Below are 21,910 nucleotides of genomic sequence, written 5' to 3' on the forward strand. Positions count from 1 at the left end.
TAAGCGCTACATTGTTTTGGTCTGTACATTCATTCATAACATCTGACTAAAAGAACATTTGCCGTATATTTGACGTGAACTTTGAACACTTTAAAAGGGCTAAACATTTGGGAAGTTTTTGTTTGAAAAAGTGTGACATTTTTACATGAAAAATGTGCAGGCAACCTGTAATAAAAACATGCCTAATATAAAGGATTACTTAAGAAAATGAGAAACAAAAAACTAAATCCATTCCAAATATTGTCCCAGTTAAAAATTAAGAACACTGCTGACACCCCTGCTGCCATCTAGTGTTCATGAGCCCCATAGACCTTAGTTTTACTCAACTGTATCGGCAATGTAGCAGTTAGTCATGAAACAAATTCAAAAAATAAATCCAACTAAACTGTATTATCAGGATTTATCTTTATTTTCATATACAAAAAGATGAATGTATTCTCATCTAGTTTATAGTTCTAAGCATTTCAATGCACAGATAGATTTCATTCATACCGATTTAAAGAAACCAAACAACCACACACATGCGCCCACACACACACAATTCACATAAACAGGGAAGGTCACATAGTTCCAACATTCGTTCACACTATAAGAAAAAAAATATGCTGACTGCAAATGAAAAAAAAATACAAATAAAAACTATGACTTTGCTTTCACAGGATTCACACATGAAAAGGAAGAAACCCTTTACATTTAGCAAGTAAATATATACACAATACTTGACTTTTTTAATATATTTTTTGTTGAAGATGAGACTGACTCCGTGTTAGTGTTACTAAAGATACTGCATGAGGTAACATGGTTTTTTTCGGTTCAGAAGAGCTGGGTGTAAGACAGCATTTGGAGGTAACAAGCGGTCATGGCAGATTTTACCACATGACACGCTGTTTGCCTGGCACGATTCGAAAAAAAAAAAGCACCTGGGCCACGTTCAGCTTCCGCACTAAAGTTTTAAACGCCTGTGTTCGTTTTCTTTTTCCTGCCCATCAACAGACGCCCGTCAGAGGTTGATCCAGGTGTGAGGAGTTGTTCTGTGTTGATCTGCAGAAGATTAAGTCACAGCTGAGTTTATTAACTATTGCTGTATAGTAAATATTGCTGGACCATTGGACCATGCACATGGAAACTGTCAGCATGAATCCCGACGGTGCTGCATCAGTCAGTCATGTGGCTACAAACACAATGATGGTTTTCCAAAAAAAAAAAACAACACTCAAAAACATTGTTCAGTGTCGACTTGATTATTTTCCCCAGAATTCCTTTTTACCAAAACTGCACATCAGCGAGAGCTACAGACCACTGTTTTAAAGAAAGAAAAATAATCACTACCTTTCCACACCACTAATCAAAGCACAACAGATGAGCCTGTGTGTTGTCCAACGTGGCTAAACTATCACTATAAACAGGTCAGAACATCACATCAGCAGGTTACTATTGAGGCAATACTGTTCAAACAAGTGGCCAATCACAGAAGCCGCCACACCAAACCATAAAAATATTTGTTCGATTTTCTTTTTGTTGGTGATATACACGCTAATTTTTAAATGCCAGTGCCACCCTCACAACTTCTAAATAAGATGAGTCAATATCATAAACCACTGATATCAGTAACACTTCTCTTAAAATGATCAAAAACCACAGGGCTAGATAACTTAAATGGATTGGTAGCAATAGTGTCAATAAATCTCTTTCTGTAACTGAAAAACAGAACTGCAAATGCCCTGATTCTTTACAAGTGCATCTTAGAAAATTGGAATATAATCAAAAAGTATTTTTGTAATTCAATTCGGAAAGTCAAATTATAGGTTCGTTATACAAAGTCATGTAATTTAGTTGCTCATTTCTATTAACTTTGACTATTATAGCTTACAGCTAATGAAAACCCAAAAGCTAGTTTCTCAGAAAGTTAAAACATTGCATAAAATCAGTAAAAGTATTTTTAAGGCTAATAAAAACATTTTTCTTTCCTTCCATTCAGCCTTCCTTTAAAATGCTAGGATGAAGCACTGTGAACAGACATTTTCTTTAGTGACCTTTAGGATTTTTAATTTTAATACAGAAATGTTGTGGCCATGTTGACGCCAACACAATAATGGAGCAGACTGCTAAGTTGGCAGATGTTCAGCGCACTGTCATTGAAACTCCTCCACTAGGAGGGCAAGCCACAAAAGGTCATTGCAAAAGTAGCTGACTGTTCAGAGTCCTGTGTGGAAGCATAATAATGGAAAGTTCAGTGGAAGGAAAACATATAGCAGAAAAAGAAGCACAGATTGGCACAGTGCCTGTCCTGACCAAGTATTGAGGGAATATACTGTACTGCCTATTAAAAATATTTTTTTACTCATATAGTAGTCAAAATTTCTGAGAAACTACAATTTGTGTTTTCATTGGCTGTAATGTACAATCAACATTAAAATATAAATATAAAATATTTCCTTCTGTGAGATTTAATAATATCTGAGCCTCACTATTTGAATTAAATGAATTTTCAAAGATACTCAAATTTATCAAGATGCCCCTGTATATAAAATGTAAAACAAAAAAAAAAATATTTAAGTATTAGGCGTCTGTGTGTATAAGCATATTTACAGGAATCTGCCTCTCTTCTTTTTACATTTGTAGGGCATATACATTGTGAAAAGTGGTCAGGTTCTATCAAAAATGGAAAAAATAAAATCCAAATAAAGACAGAGGCCACCCACCTGCAATAAATCCTCTCAACTACTAAAACACAATAAAATACATTAAAACAACTCGATATACATGTAGAAAAAGCCTGAGGTACTTGTCAGAATATCTGAGGTCAGTCTGGAAGAGTAAGCAGCTGAAGGCTTACCCAGTCAAAAGGAAAAACACAAAACTAAAAAAAAACAATAAAACCCACAAAAAACAGGTTATTAGCCTCACATAATATCATGGATAGTTAGTGTTACATTAACAAACAATACATGTACATCTACAAATCCTTGAGTATCCTGGAATAGTCACAGCAGCATAACGGACATTCAATGTATGGTATTCATATTATGGTACAACTATGGCATTGCATTTGAGACAAAGGCAACCAATTTGAGCTCTCCTTGCATGACATACAGTGACTGAGGTATCTGTGGACCCGTGTCCGACTGAGTCTAGTAACCAAACACAGATGACTTAAAAAAATAAAAAAGATGCATGACAATCACAAGGATAAACCCTCAATTACCTGTTCATCGTCCTTACTTTAAAAACACACACTCTGTCTAAAATCATTCAGATTCTCTCGTGCTCGCACACAAATGCATACAGATAAAATTAAGAATGTGTAACATTGCAACTCCAGACAGCATCCGTCAATGCCCCTGGCACTGGCAAAGGAGTAACTCTGAATTTCAGCAATTAAAAAAAACAAACAATAATCCAGGAATATGTCCATGTTAGCTAGCTGGATCGCTTGGCTCTCAACTTATAGAAATGTTCCAAAGAAGCCTGCTGGATACCTGAGAGGTAGTTCCAAGGACAAGACATCTGCCCGAAATCTTCAGAAAGTCCAAAACGTCCAATATGACTGCTCAGTTCGGATTTTGCTCCCTCCCTTTAAAAAGAAAAAAGCTGTGCGCCGTTCTTTTTTACTCTCTCTCCATCTCATTCTGAAGAATTCACAGGTCAGAAAGAAGGGAGCACTCTCCAAATGTGTAAATCGAGAAGCTTCGACCCCTGAGGAAGATGAATATATTTTTGTTTAACAGTCTCAATGTTTCCTCCGAGGTGTGCAGCGTGTCGTCTGAGGTTTGGAGCGAAGGTTTTTCCAGAATTTGGCCGCAGACGGGAACTCCGACAAAGACAGCAACTCATGAGGAAAAATCAAAAATTAAAGAAAAAGACTAAAACGTGAAAGAAGTACATGCGGTACTGACAACATTTAAGGTTTGACACAGAGGTGGGTGTAAGATGTGCCTATCGCATAGCTTATTACTATTTCAACTACAGCAGATGGATGCCTTAGGAACATTAAACAGAAATAAAATACCAGTATTGAGATAAAATAGCAGCTGCATATAAGTTGCTAGGATGACAGGGAAGGGAAGTGGGACTAAGTTGTTAAATATTAACGAAGATCCGCTGAGTTTGGGTTTGAAAATTAAAAACAAAAAAAACAAAGAAAAGTCAGGAGCTCAGGTGAGGCAAGTTGTCACCCGCTTAGGTACTGGACTCTTTGGGAGGTAGGTCCTCGTTGATGAGAGACGTCACAATGGAGGCGGGGCTGTCTGAGGTAGTGCTGCCTATCGTCCTGGCGATCTGGCTGATGCGCTCCTCCACGCAGCCGGCTGACAGTCGTGCCTCAGCGTCGTGGTCCCAGCATTCCTCGATGGTCTCGCACATCTGACTCAAGCCCTGCAATCGAAGATGGAGCAGGAGGTTTCAGTGGCATCTTTGGTAAAAACAAAAACAACTACAGGTCCTTTACCTCAGGCCAGGTTGGATGTTATACAACAAATGCTAACTTTTTTGCTATTAGTGGATAACAGCCATTTGCAGTATTTTCCCAGTGTTTAAACACTATTCGAGTATTTAATAACCAAAGCGCTACCACATAAACGGCTTAATAGCAAAAATATTTTATCATCACCTACAGGCACATACAGAAAAGCAATATAAAAAAAGTTTAAATTTTTTGTCACTTATTTCAGAAAGTGAATCTCATACTACTACCCAGTGCTTATTTATTGTAATCATTGCTAACAGATATAACAAAAAACCTTCTGTGTCAGAAAACGTACAGAAGATCAATAAAAAGAACATCTTAAACAGAAATGTCAAGTTTCTGAAAACTGTTTTTTTATATGCATGAATATTTGGTAGGAACTCTTTTTACACAAATTATTGCATCAATCCAGAATGCCATGGCAACAATCCTTGTGAAGCTCCAACAAACTGAGATGGACTTTGCTCGACAATCCTGTCAAGGCTGTGGTTATCCCTATCGGACCTTTTTTTACACAACTTTTTCCTTCCACTCAACCATCTATAACCATCACATTATACCTACTTCTTCAGCAATGACATTTTTGTGGTTTACTATCCTTATGAATATTATGATTTCATAAGATAGAAGTTGGAGTTTCCACTGTGTGTAAGCCATAATCAACACTATTACATGTAAATAAAGGCTTGAAATATTTCACTCTATATAATGAATGTATATCATATACAAGTTTCAACTACTGAAATGAGTGTTCACAATGCCTGTACATTGTCAGCCAGCTTAACGCCATGTTTGTTTGACTCCATCAACACAGCAACTTCCTTTTATGCTTCAAAATAAGCATCTTATACCAAGTGTTCAGCTGAGAGCACTTGCCTTACTGTCCAAGGCTCATAATAGCTCTCAGTCACCACACCATAATATTGGGTCTTACAAACTAGCCATTGGTTCATCCCTCATCTACTGTAGGTAAATGCTTATAATCTATTCAAAACCATGTTCTTTGTTTCTTCAAAATATGAGACTAACAGGGGTCATAATGCTCAAACTTCAATAATTAAAATCGTGCAGGCAGCAACTGCAGTTAGAGTGACGACATTCACTTTGACAAGGCATTGTGACATTTAAGTATTGGGAAATTTTGCTACACCCGTAGTACATTCATCAGTTTAATAGTCCATTCATTACAGATGAACAAAAACATAACGAGTTCAGAGAAGTGTGAAATTTAAGTAGATTTACTGGAAATAAGGATGCAGCACATCCTGGTGTTGGAGTTGGAAATTCTTCCATGATTACTCACCGGATGTTTGAGCCAGCAGTCCTTGATGGCTGGACGCATCTTTTTGTGCACGACCACATCCTGGAGGTCCTCCAGGGAAGGATGCTGACCTATTTCATCCTCAAACGGCAGCATGTACTCGCCAACTGTACCTGAGGAGAAACAACAGGCCAATAGAGTGGAAACATAAGAAATAACCATCAGAACAGAGAATAAATACATCTAACGTTGAATCTTTGGCCCTGATTGGACAGCTCCACAGACAAAATATAAACAAACCCCTTGTTTGCCAATACCACCTAAAGCAAGATGACCTTTCACCCGTTGGTGAAGTAACATTCCTGCACTGTTTGACTTACCGTCTGTCTCTGAGCAGCGGGACACCAGCTCCCAAAGCACCAATCCCATTGCGTACATGTCAATCCTCAGGAAGGAGTCTCGCTGAAAGTTAATGGCTCCCTCCAGCACCTCCGGAGCCATGTAACGCCTCGTACCAACCTGAAAAGAAAAACGGACTCCAATAATCTTCAAATTCACAAGGGCAAGCATTTCAAATAGTCTGAATGAGAGCAGTTTCTTCTGGAAACAGACCTGTTGCAAACTGTTAAATTATACTCCAGCATTTGGGAGTCAGACTCTTGCATGTTACCATTCTGTAATAATTTAAGTCGTTTGAATGATTCACAAAAAAAAATCTAATTACAGCAACCAAATGTACAAAAAATGAGTAAGAGGTGCTCCAAATATAGTCCACTGTGAAAGTATTCATGTAGTAAGCACAATCCTAAATGTTTGTCATTATGAAATTATTTGTGGACCAACACCAAGTAGTGCTTTCAGGTACACCTCAGATTAGAATATATGTTCCCATCAGACTCATTTGTCAGATTAAAAGTGCCTTTTGAAAACAGCAGGAAGAACACATTTCTTTATTAATATGTTTAGTTTGATGTAATTTTCTAATCTTCTAAGAAATAAATGTGTTTTCATTAGCCGTCTTCAAAAAAATTATAAGTAACAGAAAAAGGGCTTTGAAACATCAGTCTGTGTGTAATTAATACATATAATATGTTTTACTTAACAAATTGGGTTGTTGGACTAAATTAAATTTCCAGTAATAATTTATTAAGATACTCCTGGTTTTCCACATTTTTTACAAACAAAAATCTTAAGGGTAAAAAAAGCTCCAGCATTTGCTTTAATTTCCTCAAATAAAGTCAAACGTAACAAATTCCATTCAGCAGCCCTATGTATAATGAACAGAATGTGTAAATGAATGAAATATTTATAGTTTTATACATCACAACAGAAAATGTTTGGCAGAACTGCAAATATGAAGACTTGGTCACCCTCTGAAACCTGGGGGTCAGGTAACTGTAGCGGTAATCAGAGTAACAGCTAAGACGTCCAAAATAACTCTGGAGAAGCCGCAGAGAGCCACACCTCAGGTGGAACAATCTGTTGACATGACAACTAATAGTTTCATACTCCACAAGTCTGACCTTTATGGAACAGGAAGCTCATTCTTGAAAAGCAGGAGTGATTCTACATTCTGTAGAGATGTTCTATTTCACAAAGAAGGCTGACCAAAACTTTTTTTTTGTTTTAAGAGATCTACAAAGCAGGTAGAGAGATATTGCCAAAAGACTTAAAGCTACAATTACAGCAAAATGTGGTCCTACAAAGGAACGTGTGAAAGCAACACACCATTTTGTAGTGGTCTATCACACGAGGTTCCAAAAAAATACATTGTTGTGTTTTGAGGGGTATGAATAAATTGCACTACATGTATAGTGGTGACAATAATAAGAAACCCAAAATAAAGTTCATCCTACCTGGCCATGAGTATCTCCAGGAGGCTTTCCTGGTTCGAATCGCACAGCAAGCCCAAAGTCCCCGATGACTGCAGTTAAATCATCTCGCAGTAGCACATTCTTACTCTTGAAGTCCCTGGAGGATTTATTTCACAGCAGCCATTAAAATGCCTTTTTTAATGGAGGTGTTTGGTCACAGCAGGCACATAATTTAATGCAGATGCTTTCAGAGAGAAACAAATCATTCAAGCACAACCTGGAAAGGGGAAGATCTGATCTGAAATAAATCAAACGGGAACCATCAAAGATTTAAAGGGGACGAATCCCGAAATACGTCACACAGAGAAGAGAAAAGCGAAAACAAATCAGTGCAGAATTTTGTACCCAAGAGAGATGGCAAGAGAAATGTAACCATTGTATTTGAAAGAAATTGAGAAAATATTTTTCTCAAACGCAGTCGAAAAAAAGTCGTATTATGCACCAAATAACCTTTCCATTTCTGATCAGATGATGACAGATGTGGACATCTGTCCCTTGAAGATACAAAACAAAGTGAGTGTAATTTTTTAAGAAAAACTGCATTTACACCGTCTGAAAAACTCCAGTCTAGACTCTTTCAGACACTTGCCATGTCAAAAGGTGGGAATAACATTGTTAGTAGATACAAAATTAAAAAGAAGATGGTGAGCATGGCTCAAGTATGATCAGGCTAAAGATTCTCCAAAGACAATGCATTTTCTCTGACATTGTTCCCACTTTGTCATTAACTTTCTCAGCTTAGTGAGACAGATGCGACAATGAAGAGCTAAAACTTACACCAATCCAAGTTAAAAAGAAATCACATTTCAGTAAGTGATTTTAAAAAGGGTTTTCTTGCCAATAAAATAGAAAAAAAAAAACACAAAAATGTGCTCCGTTCCTTATGTTTGAATCAACCTAACATGCAGAGCAAGAGCAAATCAATTTAGCAGATATCTACATGTCTTGTTTTATATCAGAATTATTATATTTGTAATAATGCTGTAATTTTAGCAACATTCTCGGTAACTGCTGCTTTTCTGTCGAATAAATGTTCATGTTCTACTTACTACTTTAACTTTTTGTATCAATCAAATTATGCTGTGAAATTGCCTTTTTACACAAGGTTATCATGCCTGCCTATTGTGTGCCATTTCTTTTTATTTTTTTGCTTGACTTCAGCATACTATTCGTATTCTAGCCTAACAACCAATTGAATTACAAAGGCTTATTCCAAGTAGCAAAGAGAGGCAGAGAGGTGCACACGACATGCTTTACACCATTGAGCATGAATCATAAAAGCTGAATTGAGAAGTGTACAAAATCTATGATTGAAAAGGGTAGGTAGACTTTGAATAGCTCCTTGTAACAAGGACTTTGAGGTGTGACTTAAACCTACAATGCACACAAACAACGATTAGAACATTTTGTAGTGTTTCTAAAACAATTGCTCCATTTTCATGCACAAACTTATAAAATTTTTAAAACTGGGGGTCCTTAAAAGTTAGCATTTTTAGAAGATTAAAAGTTAAAAGAATAGGGCTTTGTATGACAGTACATCAGGAATGAATGCATGTCATACATTAAACTGAAATAGTGCTTGTCAGTTTGTTTCTTTCAAGCAGATTTCTTTCTTTTCTTACCTATGTGCAATAGTAGGTTTGGGCCCCTCCCCCTTGTAGCTGGGAATGTCTTCATGGAGGTAGGCCAAGCCACGGGCCATGGTCTCTGCTATGTGACACAGCTCAGTCCAGGTCACAGTGTTGCCCTTCAGGTGGTCTGTCAATGAGCCCTGCTCACACAAAGCAGACCAAAGGTCAACAGGTCAGGTATGAACACATACAGGGGGTTTTTAATCCGTTTCAAACAGATTGCTGCTGCAAAGCTGTCAAAACTTGAGCCACAAAGAGAGACTGTTCAACCCACCAAGAGCTAGCAAATGTTCAAGATTTATCTACATGAATTAGGATCGCACCTGAAAGTTAATTTATTTCAGAACTCAACTCAAAAAAATGTGAACCCTCAACATGAATCCATTACAAAATGAGAGGTATATCAGGTATTTATGTTTGTTAGTTTTGCTGATTGTGGATTAAAATTCCTGAAAATTCAAAAGTTCATTTCTCTGTTAATTAGATCACATAAATCCAGAAAGTACTGGATTTTTAACACAGAAATGTCAGCCAACTGAAACACTCCATAAATTCTATATGCAGCTCAACATTGTTTTCTTTACACGTTGACACAATCAGCACCTTTACCAGTGAAAGGTTTTGGCATGTTGTTAAGAGTGTTGATGATTTTTTTACTAGACAACTGTCAGACAAGCAGTCTTCCTTTAACAGAACATAACCTTGCAGTGTTTAAATTATTTTACTTATTTTATTTGTGTGATATTCAACTGATTTTTTTTGTTTTGTTTTATTTAGCTGTAACACCTATACCAATCATTATAAATAAATGCATAGCATATATAATTCTGTGCACACATAAACTGTATAAATCATTAGCTTTGCCTTTTGAGTTAAATTAGTAAAATATAATAACATTTTGATGATATTCTAATCACTGGCCTGCACCATTGCAAAGTAAATAAACGGCAAAATTAGGCGGAATTTAACCAGAAATGGTGATATATTTAACTGTTACAAGTACGTAAAGGTATCTAAATCAATGGATACTAAAGCCCTGAATAATATTCACAGCAAAACAAGATGTTTATGTAATGTAAACATTTTCCATTTCAGTGGCTCTGTAAGAAAAAATAAGCAAATTCATGTGACAACTAAAAAAGGGAATATTTTTAGAATAACTTGCAAAGATTGTGGCATAAATCAGAACACAACTGTTTTTCCTGACACAAATGGTATGAATTAAAAATCTTCCCTAAAAAGTTTAGATAGTTTGTTTTTTATGAGGTAAGAAATAAAACTACCCAGTAACTTTTTATCATGTAAAAGACTGCCTATATTCCGTAAAGAGGTAGAAAACTGAATTCTCACCCTCTCATGAAACTCTGTAATAAGCCACAGTTCCGTCTCCAGGTTGGTTCCGTGCTTCTCTGCAGCGATGTAACGCAAAATGTTTTCATGTCGCATCCCTGGAGTCAAGAAGATGTCCCGCTCATTCTGCCACGACTGCTTATCCTGCAGAAACAAGCCTTCGTGTTCAGAGATTTTTGGTTCAAATAATGCAAATAAATCCTTCTGTCGCCACAGGTTTAACACTTAATACAAAGGGATAGAAAATCAAACATTTATAAGAAAATTTCAGCATTTTGGTATTCAATTGTACCTGAACTGGGAAGATTTTTACGGCAACATATTCGCTCATTAGCTGAGCTTTCCAAACACAACCAAAGCGCCCCCTGGCTTTGATTTCCAGCAGCTGCAGTGGTTTCAGACCCACCAAAGGGGATGGGGGGACTGGTCCAGGATCCTGATCAAAAAGACAGACAAGTTTCAAGTCAACTAAACCCTTAAAAACACATATAATGGCCTAAATATTAAGAACAAGTCCTATAGCAAGTTACACAATATTTTAGACATTTTCAATCATCTCTATAAAGAAGTCAGAGTAGAGAGTGGCCCATCTCACCTCGCTCAGATCTACGTGGCCGTAAGGAGGCTTGCGGTGGCGGTACATCCACAGCGCCAGAACCAGGGCCAAGGACAGAACGCACAGCGGCAGCAGAGAGTACACCAACACGTTGAGCATTGATGGCACGCGGGGTGGAGGCCGAATTTTCACTGCAAACGACAAGCACAGCAATTTCAGAGTGTCGGCTACATGACCTGCAGCTTTAGACAGCTTTTCAAACCTCCCCCAAAGAAAACTAGAACTGGTTTTAAAAAAGGAGGAGATGTTATTGATAAAAAAACAACTTTTAACATCAACTGACATTTAATAAATCGTTAATATTTCATTTTTGTCACCAAAAGGTTACATGAGCTTCCGCATCTTGGAGATAATAAATAGAGGTGGTCGAGACTGACAGACTTCTTAGAACATAATGCTCACAAACTAATTTAATAAATTAATATATGAATGTAGCAGACATTGGCCATGAAAGCAGAACATTTGGTGCAGTTTCCTTTATAGAGAAAGTATTTTTTAATTCAAATCACATGTCCATGAAATTTATCGGATTTTGTAAAATATAAACTCAAAAACAGATTCTTTAAATTCTGTTTGTTGATGAGTTTGCAGGCTGAAATTAACTTTATATTTTTTAAAGTTGATGCTTTCAGTATAAACTCAGTGCTTTACCTGCTGATCACCACTTAAGAGATGTTCACACTAGCCAACAAACTAGAGCTGTTCAACACTCTTCATCATTACAGATTTCTGACAGGTATTTTTTAATTATCACAGACTAAATCCAGGATTATATTTTTTCTTTATCACTGAATTAGGCTGTCCCATTTGATGCCTTAACCAAATACAGCTTGTGGGTGTAAAAATTGTGAAACAGTAAGAACCTTTTATTTTATCGGTTTTATAAATTAAATCCATCAGTTACACTGCAGGGAATGCAAACTCGCCACACCTAAAGCACCAATTCAAATAAAATAAAAAAGTCTAGATATCTGATGGTGTACTGTCTGCAAATGCGATGTATGCAACAGCCAATTTTTTTTAATCCTTTTTTTTCCACTGATGAGGCACTTCTGAAATATTTTTCAACTTTTATAGTAACTTTAACAACAGAAGAGAAGTCTATTTGCTCCTGTTGCATCTGGTGAAGAAATGAGCAGGAAAGGAACAGAAATACTAGTCATCAAATGTTATGATGCTTAAAGGAAAGCAAAGTGGAAAACAACATTTTCTTCTTTTTTTTTTCTTGCAGGATAGAATGGAACTGCGCTAAAATATGCTATGAGCCAAATTATCAAACAAGTCAAATGAAGAGTAAACATGCAAGCATAAACTTGGAACTGAAGCAAAAGTTTCCGTATGAAAATGTCAGCAGGGACAAGGTGTGACCTGGTTAAACACTGAATCTGCATTGTCCACTCCTACATGCTCAGAAGAATTTAACTGACTACCGTTTAGGGCTGAAAGAATTAGTCGGATAAATTGTAATGAAATCAGTTATTGAAATAATCGTTATTTCATTTATTGCATAATCCTTAACTGGATTAGACAAAAAAGGCTATTTGCTGAAAGAGCAACACAGTCAGTACCAATTAAGCCATAATTGTACAAAATGTATAAATTTTTCATTGAAGTTAAAAAAAACCTTCTTTGTCAGTAAATATGTTCTAACCGTCCTTTGCTAATGTTAAACTGCAGACTAAAGAAATTATGCTTTTGTATTTTAGGCAATAAAATGTTTATTTTCTTATTTTAAAAAGGAATTGAATTATTTGTTTATTTTTATATAGTATAAAATAAACTTAAGTGGTTAAATGAAAAATCTGCAGAATGTGTCCTTCTTTTTTATCCCAATAATCATCAGAATAATCAATAGAATACTCGATTAGTAAAATAATTGTTAGCTGCAGCCCTACTACTCTCGTAACCATAAAAGCTGTCGCTGTCAAGAAAATCAGAAACTGCAGCTTTGAAAGCATCATATGAGTGACTCAAATGGAGCACAATTACAATACTAATGTAGACCATATTATACTGATTAAATGCAGCGTGGGATATTACTGCACTTCAAAGCTACTGAGTTTTCAAGCATACATACTGATTTTAATGAAGTGACGCACAATGACTCAGCATAGGGAAGCAGCCTATTCTTACATGCATCTGTGACATATTCAAGTAGCTTCTGCGTAATTCAAGATTAAGTACAAAAACCAAAATATACACCAACATCTTAAATATGCCAATTATAACAGCACAGATGTTTCATATTAGTTTTTAATTTACTACACTGCAAGACAAATTTAAGAAGTAGAAACAAAGCAATCGAAAAGGTGAAATGAGTCACTATGTTAAAGATCATAACATCCCAATCAAGAGTTTTAACACCATAAAAACTCAAATGTTGGTATTCCATATTTATTACCGTCAGTTTGTTTCATTGTCAACTAATAACATCTAGGAATTAAAAACAATCAAAAAAATATACTAAATATAATATATAAATATATAATATGCAATGTATATTCAAGATAAATTTTAGTCTTTAAAAAACAGAAAATTATCATAAAAATCTGACAACATTTGGCAAAGAAGTGAATATTGTAGCCACTGCCCCTTTTAGCAGCTGCTAAAGTGCGTAATAATAAAGCATTATGGCCCAAAGGTGGTGTTGTGTTATAATCAACAGTGTTCACTGTGCGTAGGTTGGCTTCATCACCACTCACCTCGGCTCCTGCTGCCAATCAAGTCAGGAAGGTGAGTGAATCGCTCATTGCAGTAGTTTCCTTCGCAGCAGCAGAAGAACACCTGAGGGTTTTCCTCCATAGAGACACACTCTTGCCTAAAACATATGATGGAAGACCAAAATAAATACATTTTTGGTGTTTTGTAAATTAAGCTAACTGAAACTAGTTAGAAGGGAGTTTGTCTTTTGCTGTATAATATCCTCACATCACTAACAAAAGGAATGCAAACCAGACTTCTCGTTCACAAACTGTGACTTTGGATGCCTTTTATGGACTATCAAATAGTGTAAAGAGCACAAAACATCTCAATAACTCTTGTCAAAGTGTCTGGCAAAGTACTATTCAATTGCTGTCAATATGTCAACAACCTATTAAAATGAGTCCAGGTATGAAGGATGTGAACTTTGACATGGTGTTTTTACGTTCAACACTCATGTTTAAAAGATTTTCCTTCTTACAAAGGAAAGTCAACAAATAAAGACTTCTTACAGAGAAAATATTCTCACAGTTGAAAACATTCTGTTTTGGAAGGCATTAAAGCAGCCTTGATCACATTTATTTTTGCAGAAGCACTTTAGGTATCAGAGAAAAAAAGTAAGAACTTTCCAACACTACTGTATGAGAATAATCAGACTGGCTAACCAAAAGTCGCTGCGTGTCATAAACTAAACGGCTATTTCAGCTTTTTAAACACAGGTTAAGATAAATATTACTTTTATTCTATTTAAGCCATTTTCCATTTTTTTACCACTGGGACCAAACCTAAAGCTGCAATATACAGGCTACTCTAGCCTGGACTGCACTATTATATATTGTATTAATTTATTATACAATATATCATTATATAATAAATCAATAAATCAATATATTACCTGATATACTGATTTATTATCTCCCCATGCCTTCAATATATATGAAAGTATAGAAAGATTTTTTTTTTAAAAACTCTGGGTTTCAGTAACCCAAATGATTTAATTTTTTTCTTTTCATTTAATTTTTTGTCAAAACAAAAAGAAAATCTAATTAAGTTGCTACAAATCAAACATCTTGTTCTTGTGTTTTGTCTCAAGTAGAACTTATTGAACTTGCGTAAGTAGAATCAAAGACTTCGAACATAGTTGTCTCGTAAAGCTGATGTGTAGCAGCACATTTATTTTTGTTTCATCAGAAGCATATGTGATAGTAGAGTCTCATTATACAGGTTCTGAAATTGGCTCTCTCAAAAAGGTGCCATTTTTGTCCATTCTTGTTTTTATTCAAAACCAGGAGTTCAAGGATTTCTCTTCCAAGAAACCACAACTTTGAATAGAATAATAAATTCTACTGGCAATATTTTTTTGTATGCTTCCTGTTCTTTATTTGCTTAAAATATCTAACAGCAACTTCCAATCTTAAACCAACCAGGGAGAAAAAAATGTTTTTCAGATAACAGAATGATCAGTTATATAAAGTTAGTTACCGTTATAAATGTTTGGACAATTCTTCTTTCAGTTTTTGAATGCTGTACAGCTTGTTGGATTTTTGACCTTCTTTTTTTACTTTCTGACAGTTGTTATGATGTGTAACCATGGCAACGATGTATTGTTTTTACAACTGGGAGCAGCTAATTAGCATCTCAAAAACTACAGCCCCAAATCCCAGAGGGGTTGAAAAGGAGGCTTCATGGATGCAGAAAAGACCAAAGAGCAGAGAAAGGGGGAGGAAGTTCAAACTAGGACTGCAGCGATTCATCAAATGAATCAAGGAAGTAGATTTTTAAAATTCCTCCAGATTTCATTAAACTATGTTTTACTGTTTAGCATACTGTGTTCTGGGCAGATGATTATTTGTGTTGCGCAAATTCCCTTTGGAATGAAAAACATTGTTTTTAGTTGAACTAAGCAATACATATGAAGATATAGAAAGATTTTTTTAAAAACTCTGGGTTTCAGTAACCCACATGATTTTCAGCCTATCCTGGGTATTTTTCTTGTAAAAGTTTTTTCAATGAAAAACGAAATGTCAGAATGACTGGAATTTTATCTGAATTTGGGGTGGAAACAAGAATAACTTTGACTATACTTACAAGTCAGACAAATCTGGTTGTTTCAAAAATACTTCCAGGATTAAAAACGTGAGAGCTGAGATATGGAAGCTAAAGAAGTGCCATACCTTACTCTTATTAAAGAAACACTGCTTTGTGCAGCCTATAGAATCAAAATTAACATGGAAAGAGTTACTATGATAAGGCTTTGTAATTTTAATGTAATTAACAACATGCAGCAACACTAAAATCTTAAAATCAAGCTAATGTACCAGAACAACAAAGATTTCATGTAATTTGTAGCCAATAGTCCTTCCAACTCACTAAGACCTGGAGTGATTGGCTGAGAGAACAGAGCCATTCTCTATAAAGTTATAATGTCAAAGAATTCAAAGGCAGAAATAGGAGGGAGATGCATTGTTTACAGAGCATCTAAAATAAAATACTGCCCACTTTTAAAAGTGACTCACATATTCTATAATTTTTACGAGTCCCATAATTGAACAAGAATGAGTTTAACGTTCTCAGAGCTTTTAATACCGAGCTGACAGAATTGATCTTTTTATGATTTGGGCCGTTAAATCTTTGCAAATTTACAAAAAAAACAAGTCAAGCTGCTTTTTAAATATGTTGGAAATACAACATGAGTGTATGTCAAGGCACCAAAGCTTAAAGAGATAGAAACTTCCCAGCTGAATACAAAAAATCTGTATTTGTTATGAAACTATCGACATCTGTTCTTAATGTTTGAACAATAGAGTTAGGACAACTACCCTCAGACCAAATGTGGATTCTGGAGTTGCTAATACTGCTGCCCCAGCTGTCTGCTGATTTGGGTGAAACTCAGACACCCCACAATAAAAATGCAAATGTGTTGACCTGACCTGTCATAGCAGTTGAAGTCATCCAGCCAGCAGCCTTTCTTCACCAGCTTGATGGTCCCTGAGGAGTTGAGCCAGGAGGCGTAGCAGTGCAGCCGCTTGTCCTTTTCCCCCTCGCAGCGCTCAAATCCACTCTGGTTGGTCCGCTCTGTTCGCCAGTTATCGTTGTAGTACACACATTCTCGGGTCTCCACCTCTCCCACACTGTACCCTGATGTGGACAGAAAGCCTTGGTCAGCATGCATCGCAATGAACTGAAACGCAGCGAGGGGAAGCAGAGACAAATGGCACAGGATTCGCTCTGTGCTACAAACAAAACATCGTGGAGCAGAGACGATCGTCTCTCTGGCACGTAGCCAGTTTTGGGAGCTCTCTGTAGTAAAAAATGAAGAAAAAAAGGAGTTCCTCTGGGCTAAGAAAATGTTGTTGAATACTGGCTCAGCATAATCCCATTGACTAAATGATCTATTGAGAGAAGAAAAAAGCTAAATTATTAAATTTAATTAGCTATAGAACAATGATCTGCCTGCTGTTGTATAGAAACCTATCATACAGTCCAAAACTACTCCTACTATAATGCTTTCCTAAAGTGTTCACAGTGAACTTTGTTATAATTACTTACTGTGCAGAAAATGCTACAGAACTTTGCAAAATTTGCAGATATGGAATGCGTCTGTATTCAGACATCTTGAGCAAATACTTTGTAGAATCAGCTTTTACTTTTTTTGGTGTACGCATTTGGCTACAGACTCTCCTACTCCTCCAGAGTTGCCTTTAGTCTTCTTGGCCAGTCCTCTGTTAAACCTTTACTTTTCCCAGCCTGTCGGTTTTGATGGACGACCATGTACAAATAGTGAATCAGACGTTTATCACAGTAAGGCAGGGAAATGTTCATTGGCGATAAAATATCCCAAAAAGAAGAAAAAGAAATCCAATTGTGATATTGAGGAACTAGGGCTGGGCAATAAATCTTTAACACCACATATACTGGGATAGACATTTGATCAATATGAATAGAAAACACATCTGACAGAATGTTCAATAATTTCACTGAACTCTGATCCAGTATCGCACAGCATTCTGGGGGATGGAAGCAGAGGAAGCAAGGTAGGTGGCATCAACTCACTCTCTCAATTTGGTTACCTAGCAACAACCTGCTGAGTAACTTACGCAACAGCAGTTTCAAGTTTCGTCACTGTGCATCACAACTACTTAATAATTTTAAAAAACAAAGTGGAGTGAGAGGAGAAAATGGGTACGGCAGCTCAAGAGGAAATTGTGAAATAAACATTAAACGTCAAAAGTTTAGCAGTATTTCAGATATTTAAAACAAAAAAAGTAATAATTATTAATATTGCTTGATTAGAAATCCTTATAACTTGATATGTTTCTGAGCCAAAATTTTGACATGTCACTTTATCCATGAGCTTTAGAACCTCACCACTAAAGATACACATCCAATATATGGCCATTAAAGGCCCATTCAACTGGCCAAATATATTACAGATATCAAATCTGATATTGAAATGAGGATTATAATTTGATACAACATGTTGCTCTAATCCAAAGACTGGCATGTTTTTTATTAAACAATCTTACAGTAAAAATGTTCTCCCTGATCTGGCAGCTGTGTTGCCTGGTCTTTATGGTCATAGAGCAGCTTTATTCATACCAAAATGGACTCCATTTCCTCATTAGTTTCAAATTTTATTTAGTTGTGCCAGAACAAAGAGGCTAAATGAATAATGAATTATATACTCTCATACTTTTTATGCACTACACATTTTAAAAATGACATTTTCCCTTCACCTTCAGTGAAACACTACCATGTGTATAACATACAATTGCAATAAAATACATTGAATTTTCAGGTTACAAAGTGAAGAGATTCAAAGGGTGTGAATACTTTTGCAAGGCACCAAGTAAAATGCAATGGTGTTCGTAAGGACAGATAATGTGTTCTGTAAATGGCATGTTTCTAAAATGAATACTCTCGTTACCTCAGCTGAAATGTGATAAGAGCAGCCAATTTCTAAATGTAACAATAGAAAGCTGTAGATAATGTCCCTATAGACTCTGATATTGGACACACACTCAACACACAGCGTACAGAAGCGGATGACATGTTGTGAACGTCAGTCAGAATATAGCTTGGACATTCAGGCTCAATCTTTGTTCAGAGGGAAAAAATAGAGCCTGTCTCTTTAAATCCCTGCCTATAGGAGCCTGCCCATCCCCCAACTTCACCCCCACCAACCCATTACACACACTCACTCACACACACACACATTCACACATTTAGCTGTCCAGCAGCACACAATAGACTTTATTCTATCATACAGGGGATGCATGAAATGACCAAACATGCTCATTACACAGGAGGGACAGAAGAAAAGATATTAAAGCCAAGCATACGCATTCATTTACATTCTTTTTACAGCACTGATGCTCAATGCTCCACTGAGCCGAGATGGCATTTCTGATATCTGTGGTCACGTGATCCGAGAGGACTTTTACTACAAGATCATTCCCCCCGAATCCTCCCTCCCCCTCTGTCACTTTACTGGGTTTTTATACCACAAACATGAATTCTGGAGAAGCAGCTTACTTTATATATCCTTCCTACTCCTCATGCCCTGATCTATAAGCCATGGAGGTATTAGGGGCAGAGATAGTTAAATCTCTAAAATTGCTTCTACACCAGTTGTAGAAAAAAAAACCTAGGAGAAATGTATTGATCATAAAAATATATCTGTTGAGCTTAAGCTGAGGCAGGAATAGTGTATTCACATGTGGGGTAAGAGGTGCATATTTGATAAACGAACGGCCACAAACACTCACTAAATAACAGAAGGAGAAAAAAATAATCATCCATGCTTGGTTCACATGGTTCCAAGGGCGTGTAATGATAACTTCAGAGCCAAAAATAATTCTCCCCTAAATCAGCTGCTGTCTGTGTTGATCAAATACCACAGATTTACCAAAGAACAATAAATAAATGAAATCCTGACAGAAGTGTTTATTACAGGTTCGTGCACAGGCCATAGTCAGAACAGAAATGAAGACAAGAGATGGAAAACGACTCTCACAAAACATAATGTTTCTGATTTCACTATGGAAATTATGTCAATATCTAACATATTATTTACAAAGTACATAACCAACTAATTTAATTTAATTCAAATGAATGATGGTTAAGATCATTTTGATTGTATAGTTTGTAATACCATGCAAAAAAGGGCACGAAAGAAAAATTGATCTGACATCAAGGCATAAAATCTGAAGAATGAGTTAAGTTTCTCAATCTATTACAATAATAGACTTTTTGGTGAACTCTTTGTCTGGAAATATGTATGAGCTGACAGCTTTAAAAGGCTCAAAAATTAGGTTTTCAACAGGTTTACATATGAGCATATGCCTAATTAGTCCACAAAAAGTCTGGTTTTTATCAAACTATGGAAATTGTTTTCATCTCATTGTTTAAATGTAGCATTAAGGTTTACATGGAAAAATGTCAGCAGATTTTTTTGTTTAACATATTGTACTTTCAATGATGAATAAATGTTTCACAGTAAAAAAGATGATGTTTTAGCTAAAAGGAGTAAAAGTCGATTGTTTTGTGATTACGGATCATTACATTACATAGCTATCAAAGTAAATTAAGAGACATAAACTACCCTAAAATTAGAACATTTAGTTCATAATTTCAACCAAAACATATAACCCTTGTATCAGTTGGAATATATTTTCCTTTTCTTTCACAATAAATTATTTCTTTTCTCACACCATTGTCTTTTTTGTTACAAAGATGCCATGGAAAAGCTCAGCTTGCTAGCAAGTTTGACTTTAGCATTAGCACTGCTGCTAAATCAGAATGAGCCGTATTCGCCCAGTTTGTGCACTCAGACAAGGAATCCAGACAATAGAATCTAACTATGTTTAAAAATGCAATAAAAAAATACAAGTTTGTTTCTTCACCAGGAGAAAATAAAGTATCAAGGCTCCCACTGGTGAAATTTGGTATTGACTCTGCATCAATTTGTAATCACCAAGAGGACAATTGGTATTTGAATGTTCAACTGCTGATAAAAAAAAAGTAGCTTCATATAATCTGCTCACAATAAATATCTGCTAACAGGAGGTTGATTAAACTTGTTTTGGTTTGATCAATACTTATAATTAGCTCTTTAGAGTGAACGGGACATGAAATACTTTTCAACAAGCCAAGTGCACAGAATTGCAATGATTTATTTATACATACAAAATGTAAGTAGAATTAGATAAATGTCATTGCCGGACTGTAAAACGGTAAGAAGGAAGGCTAATCCATAGTTAACAAAACAATTGTAGGATTTACTGCCCAATTAAAAGTAGTGAATATAATTTAAGACGGCACAATTTATATTCTTGAATAAAACAGACAAATGTCCATGGGTAAAATGTAATGCCCACCAAAGTTCTTTTTTATAGTGTATAAGGTTTCAGGATGTTGATGCAGCTGCTGCCTTCTATTCCTGCCACCGTTGAGGAAGGCGAGCAACAGTTTTAATTTTGGAAATTTGTTCAACTTCTTAACACAGAACTATCGTGTTACGTGTATTTTAAGCTTTGGGTGAAATAAAGATGCACCTTCTAGGTAAAATACATTTCAAGAGAGAACATTAGAGTAGCGGTCAAAGAAGATTGTGACTGAGAGATTTAAATCCCGGCTGAATGGCAGTGCCAGTAAAGTTTAACCGAGGGTCGACATTTCAGACAATTGCGATCTTTTTCGACGGAAACCTTTGCATATTGACCAACAACAACAAAACAGAAAATAACAGCTGCTTACCTGCGCACAAAGTTCCCAGAAGAAGTGAGCAAGTCAGCCATGAAAAAGACATGTTCCGCTTTAAATACAGGACAGAAATTTCGTCCTCTTTCTTTCGCGAACATTAAAACTCAGGTTGGCCAAAAACATCAGTCCAGGAGCAAACCGACCACAGGCCTCTCCAGTCCCTCCAGCAGCCTAACCACCACCACCACCTCCTCCTCCTCCACCACCACAACGCGTATCAATAGCCGCGACGCTGCAACAATGTTGCAA

The 21,910-nt window shown here is 36.2% G+C and overlaps 1 protein-coding gene across 1 annotated transcript; it reads right to left on the bottom strand.

Annotated features, from left to right (window-relative positions):
• Positions 1-386: 386 nt before the first annotated feature.
• On the bottom strand, positions 387-21,707 carry LOC102223036 (activin receptor type-2B). Its single transcript, XM_005801959.2, has 11 exons — positions 21,656-21,707; positions 16,828-17,035; positions 13,900-14,015; positions 11,177-11,328; positions 10,874-11,017; positions 10,582-10,725; positions 9,223-9,371; positions 7,583-7,697; positions 6,107-6,245; positions 5,769-5,899; positions 387-4,374 (listed from the first exon to the last, which is right to left on the bottom strand). The coding sequence occupies exons 1-11, from the start codon at positions 21,705-21,707 to the stop codon at positions 4,180-4,182; spliced, it is 1,545 nt and encodes a 514-aa protein (XP_005802016.1). The 3' UTR covers positions 387-4,179.
• Between the last annotated feature and the right edge of the window lie 203 nt (positions 21,708-21,910).

The sequence above is a fragment of the Xiphophorus maculatus genome, chromosome 6, assembly GCF_002775205.1.
Source record: "Xiphophorus maculatus strain JP 163 A chromosome 6, X_maculatus-5.0-male, whole genome shotgun sequence".
Classification (NCBI taxonomy): Eukaryota; Metazoa; Chordata; class Actinopteri; order Cyprinodontiformes; family Poeciliidae; genus Xiphophorus; species Xiphophorus maculatus.

Coding starts and splice junctions, on each gene's coding strand:
- LOC102223036 (XM_005801959.2), bottom strand. CDS start 21,707: ATGTCTTTTTCATGGCTGACTTGCTCACTTCTTCTGGGAACTTTGTGC. Junction 10,726..10,873: donor TAAAAATCTTCCCAGTTCAG/GTACAATTGAAT, acceptor TTGTTTCTGCAG/GATAAGCAGTCGTGGCAGAA. Junction 6,246..7,582: donor CTGGAGATACTCATGGCCAG/GTAGGATGAACT, acceptor TTTTCTTTTCAG/GTTGGTACGAGGCGTTACAT.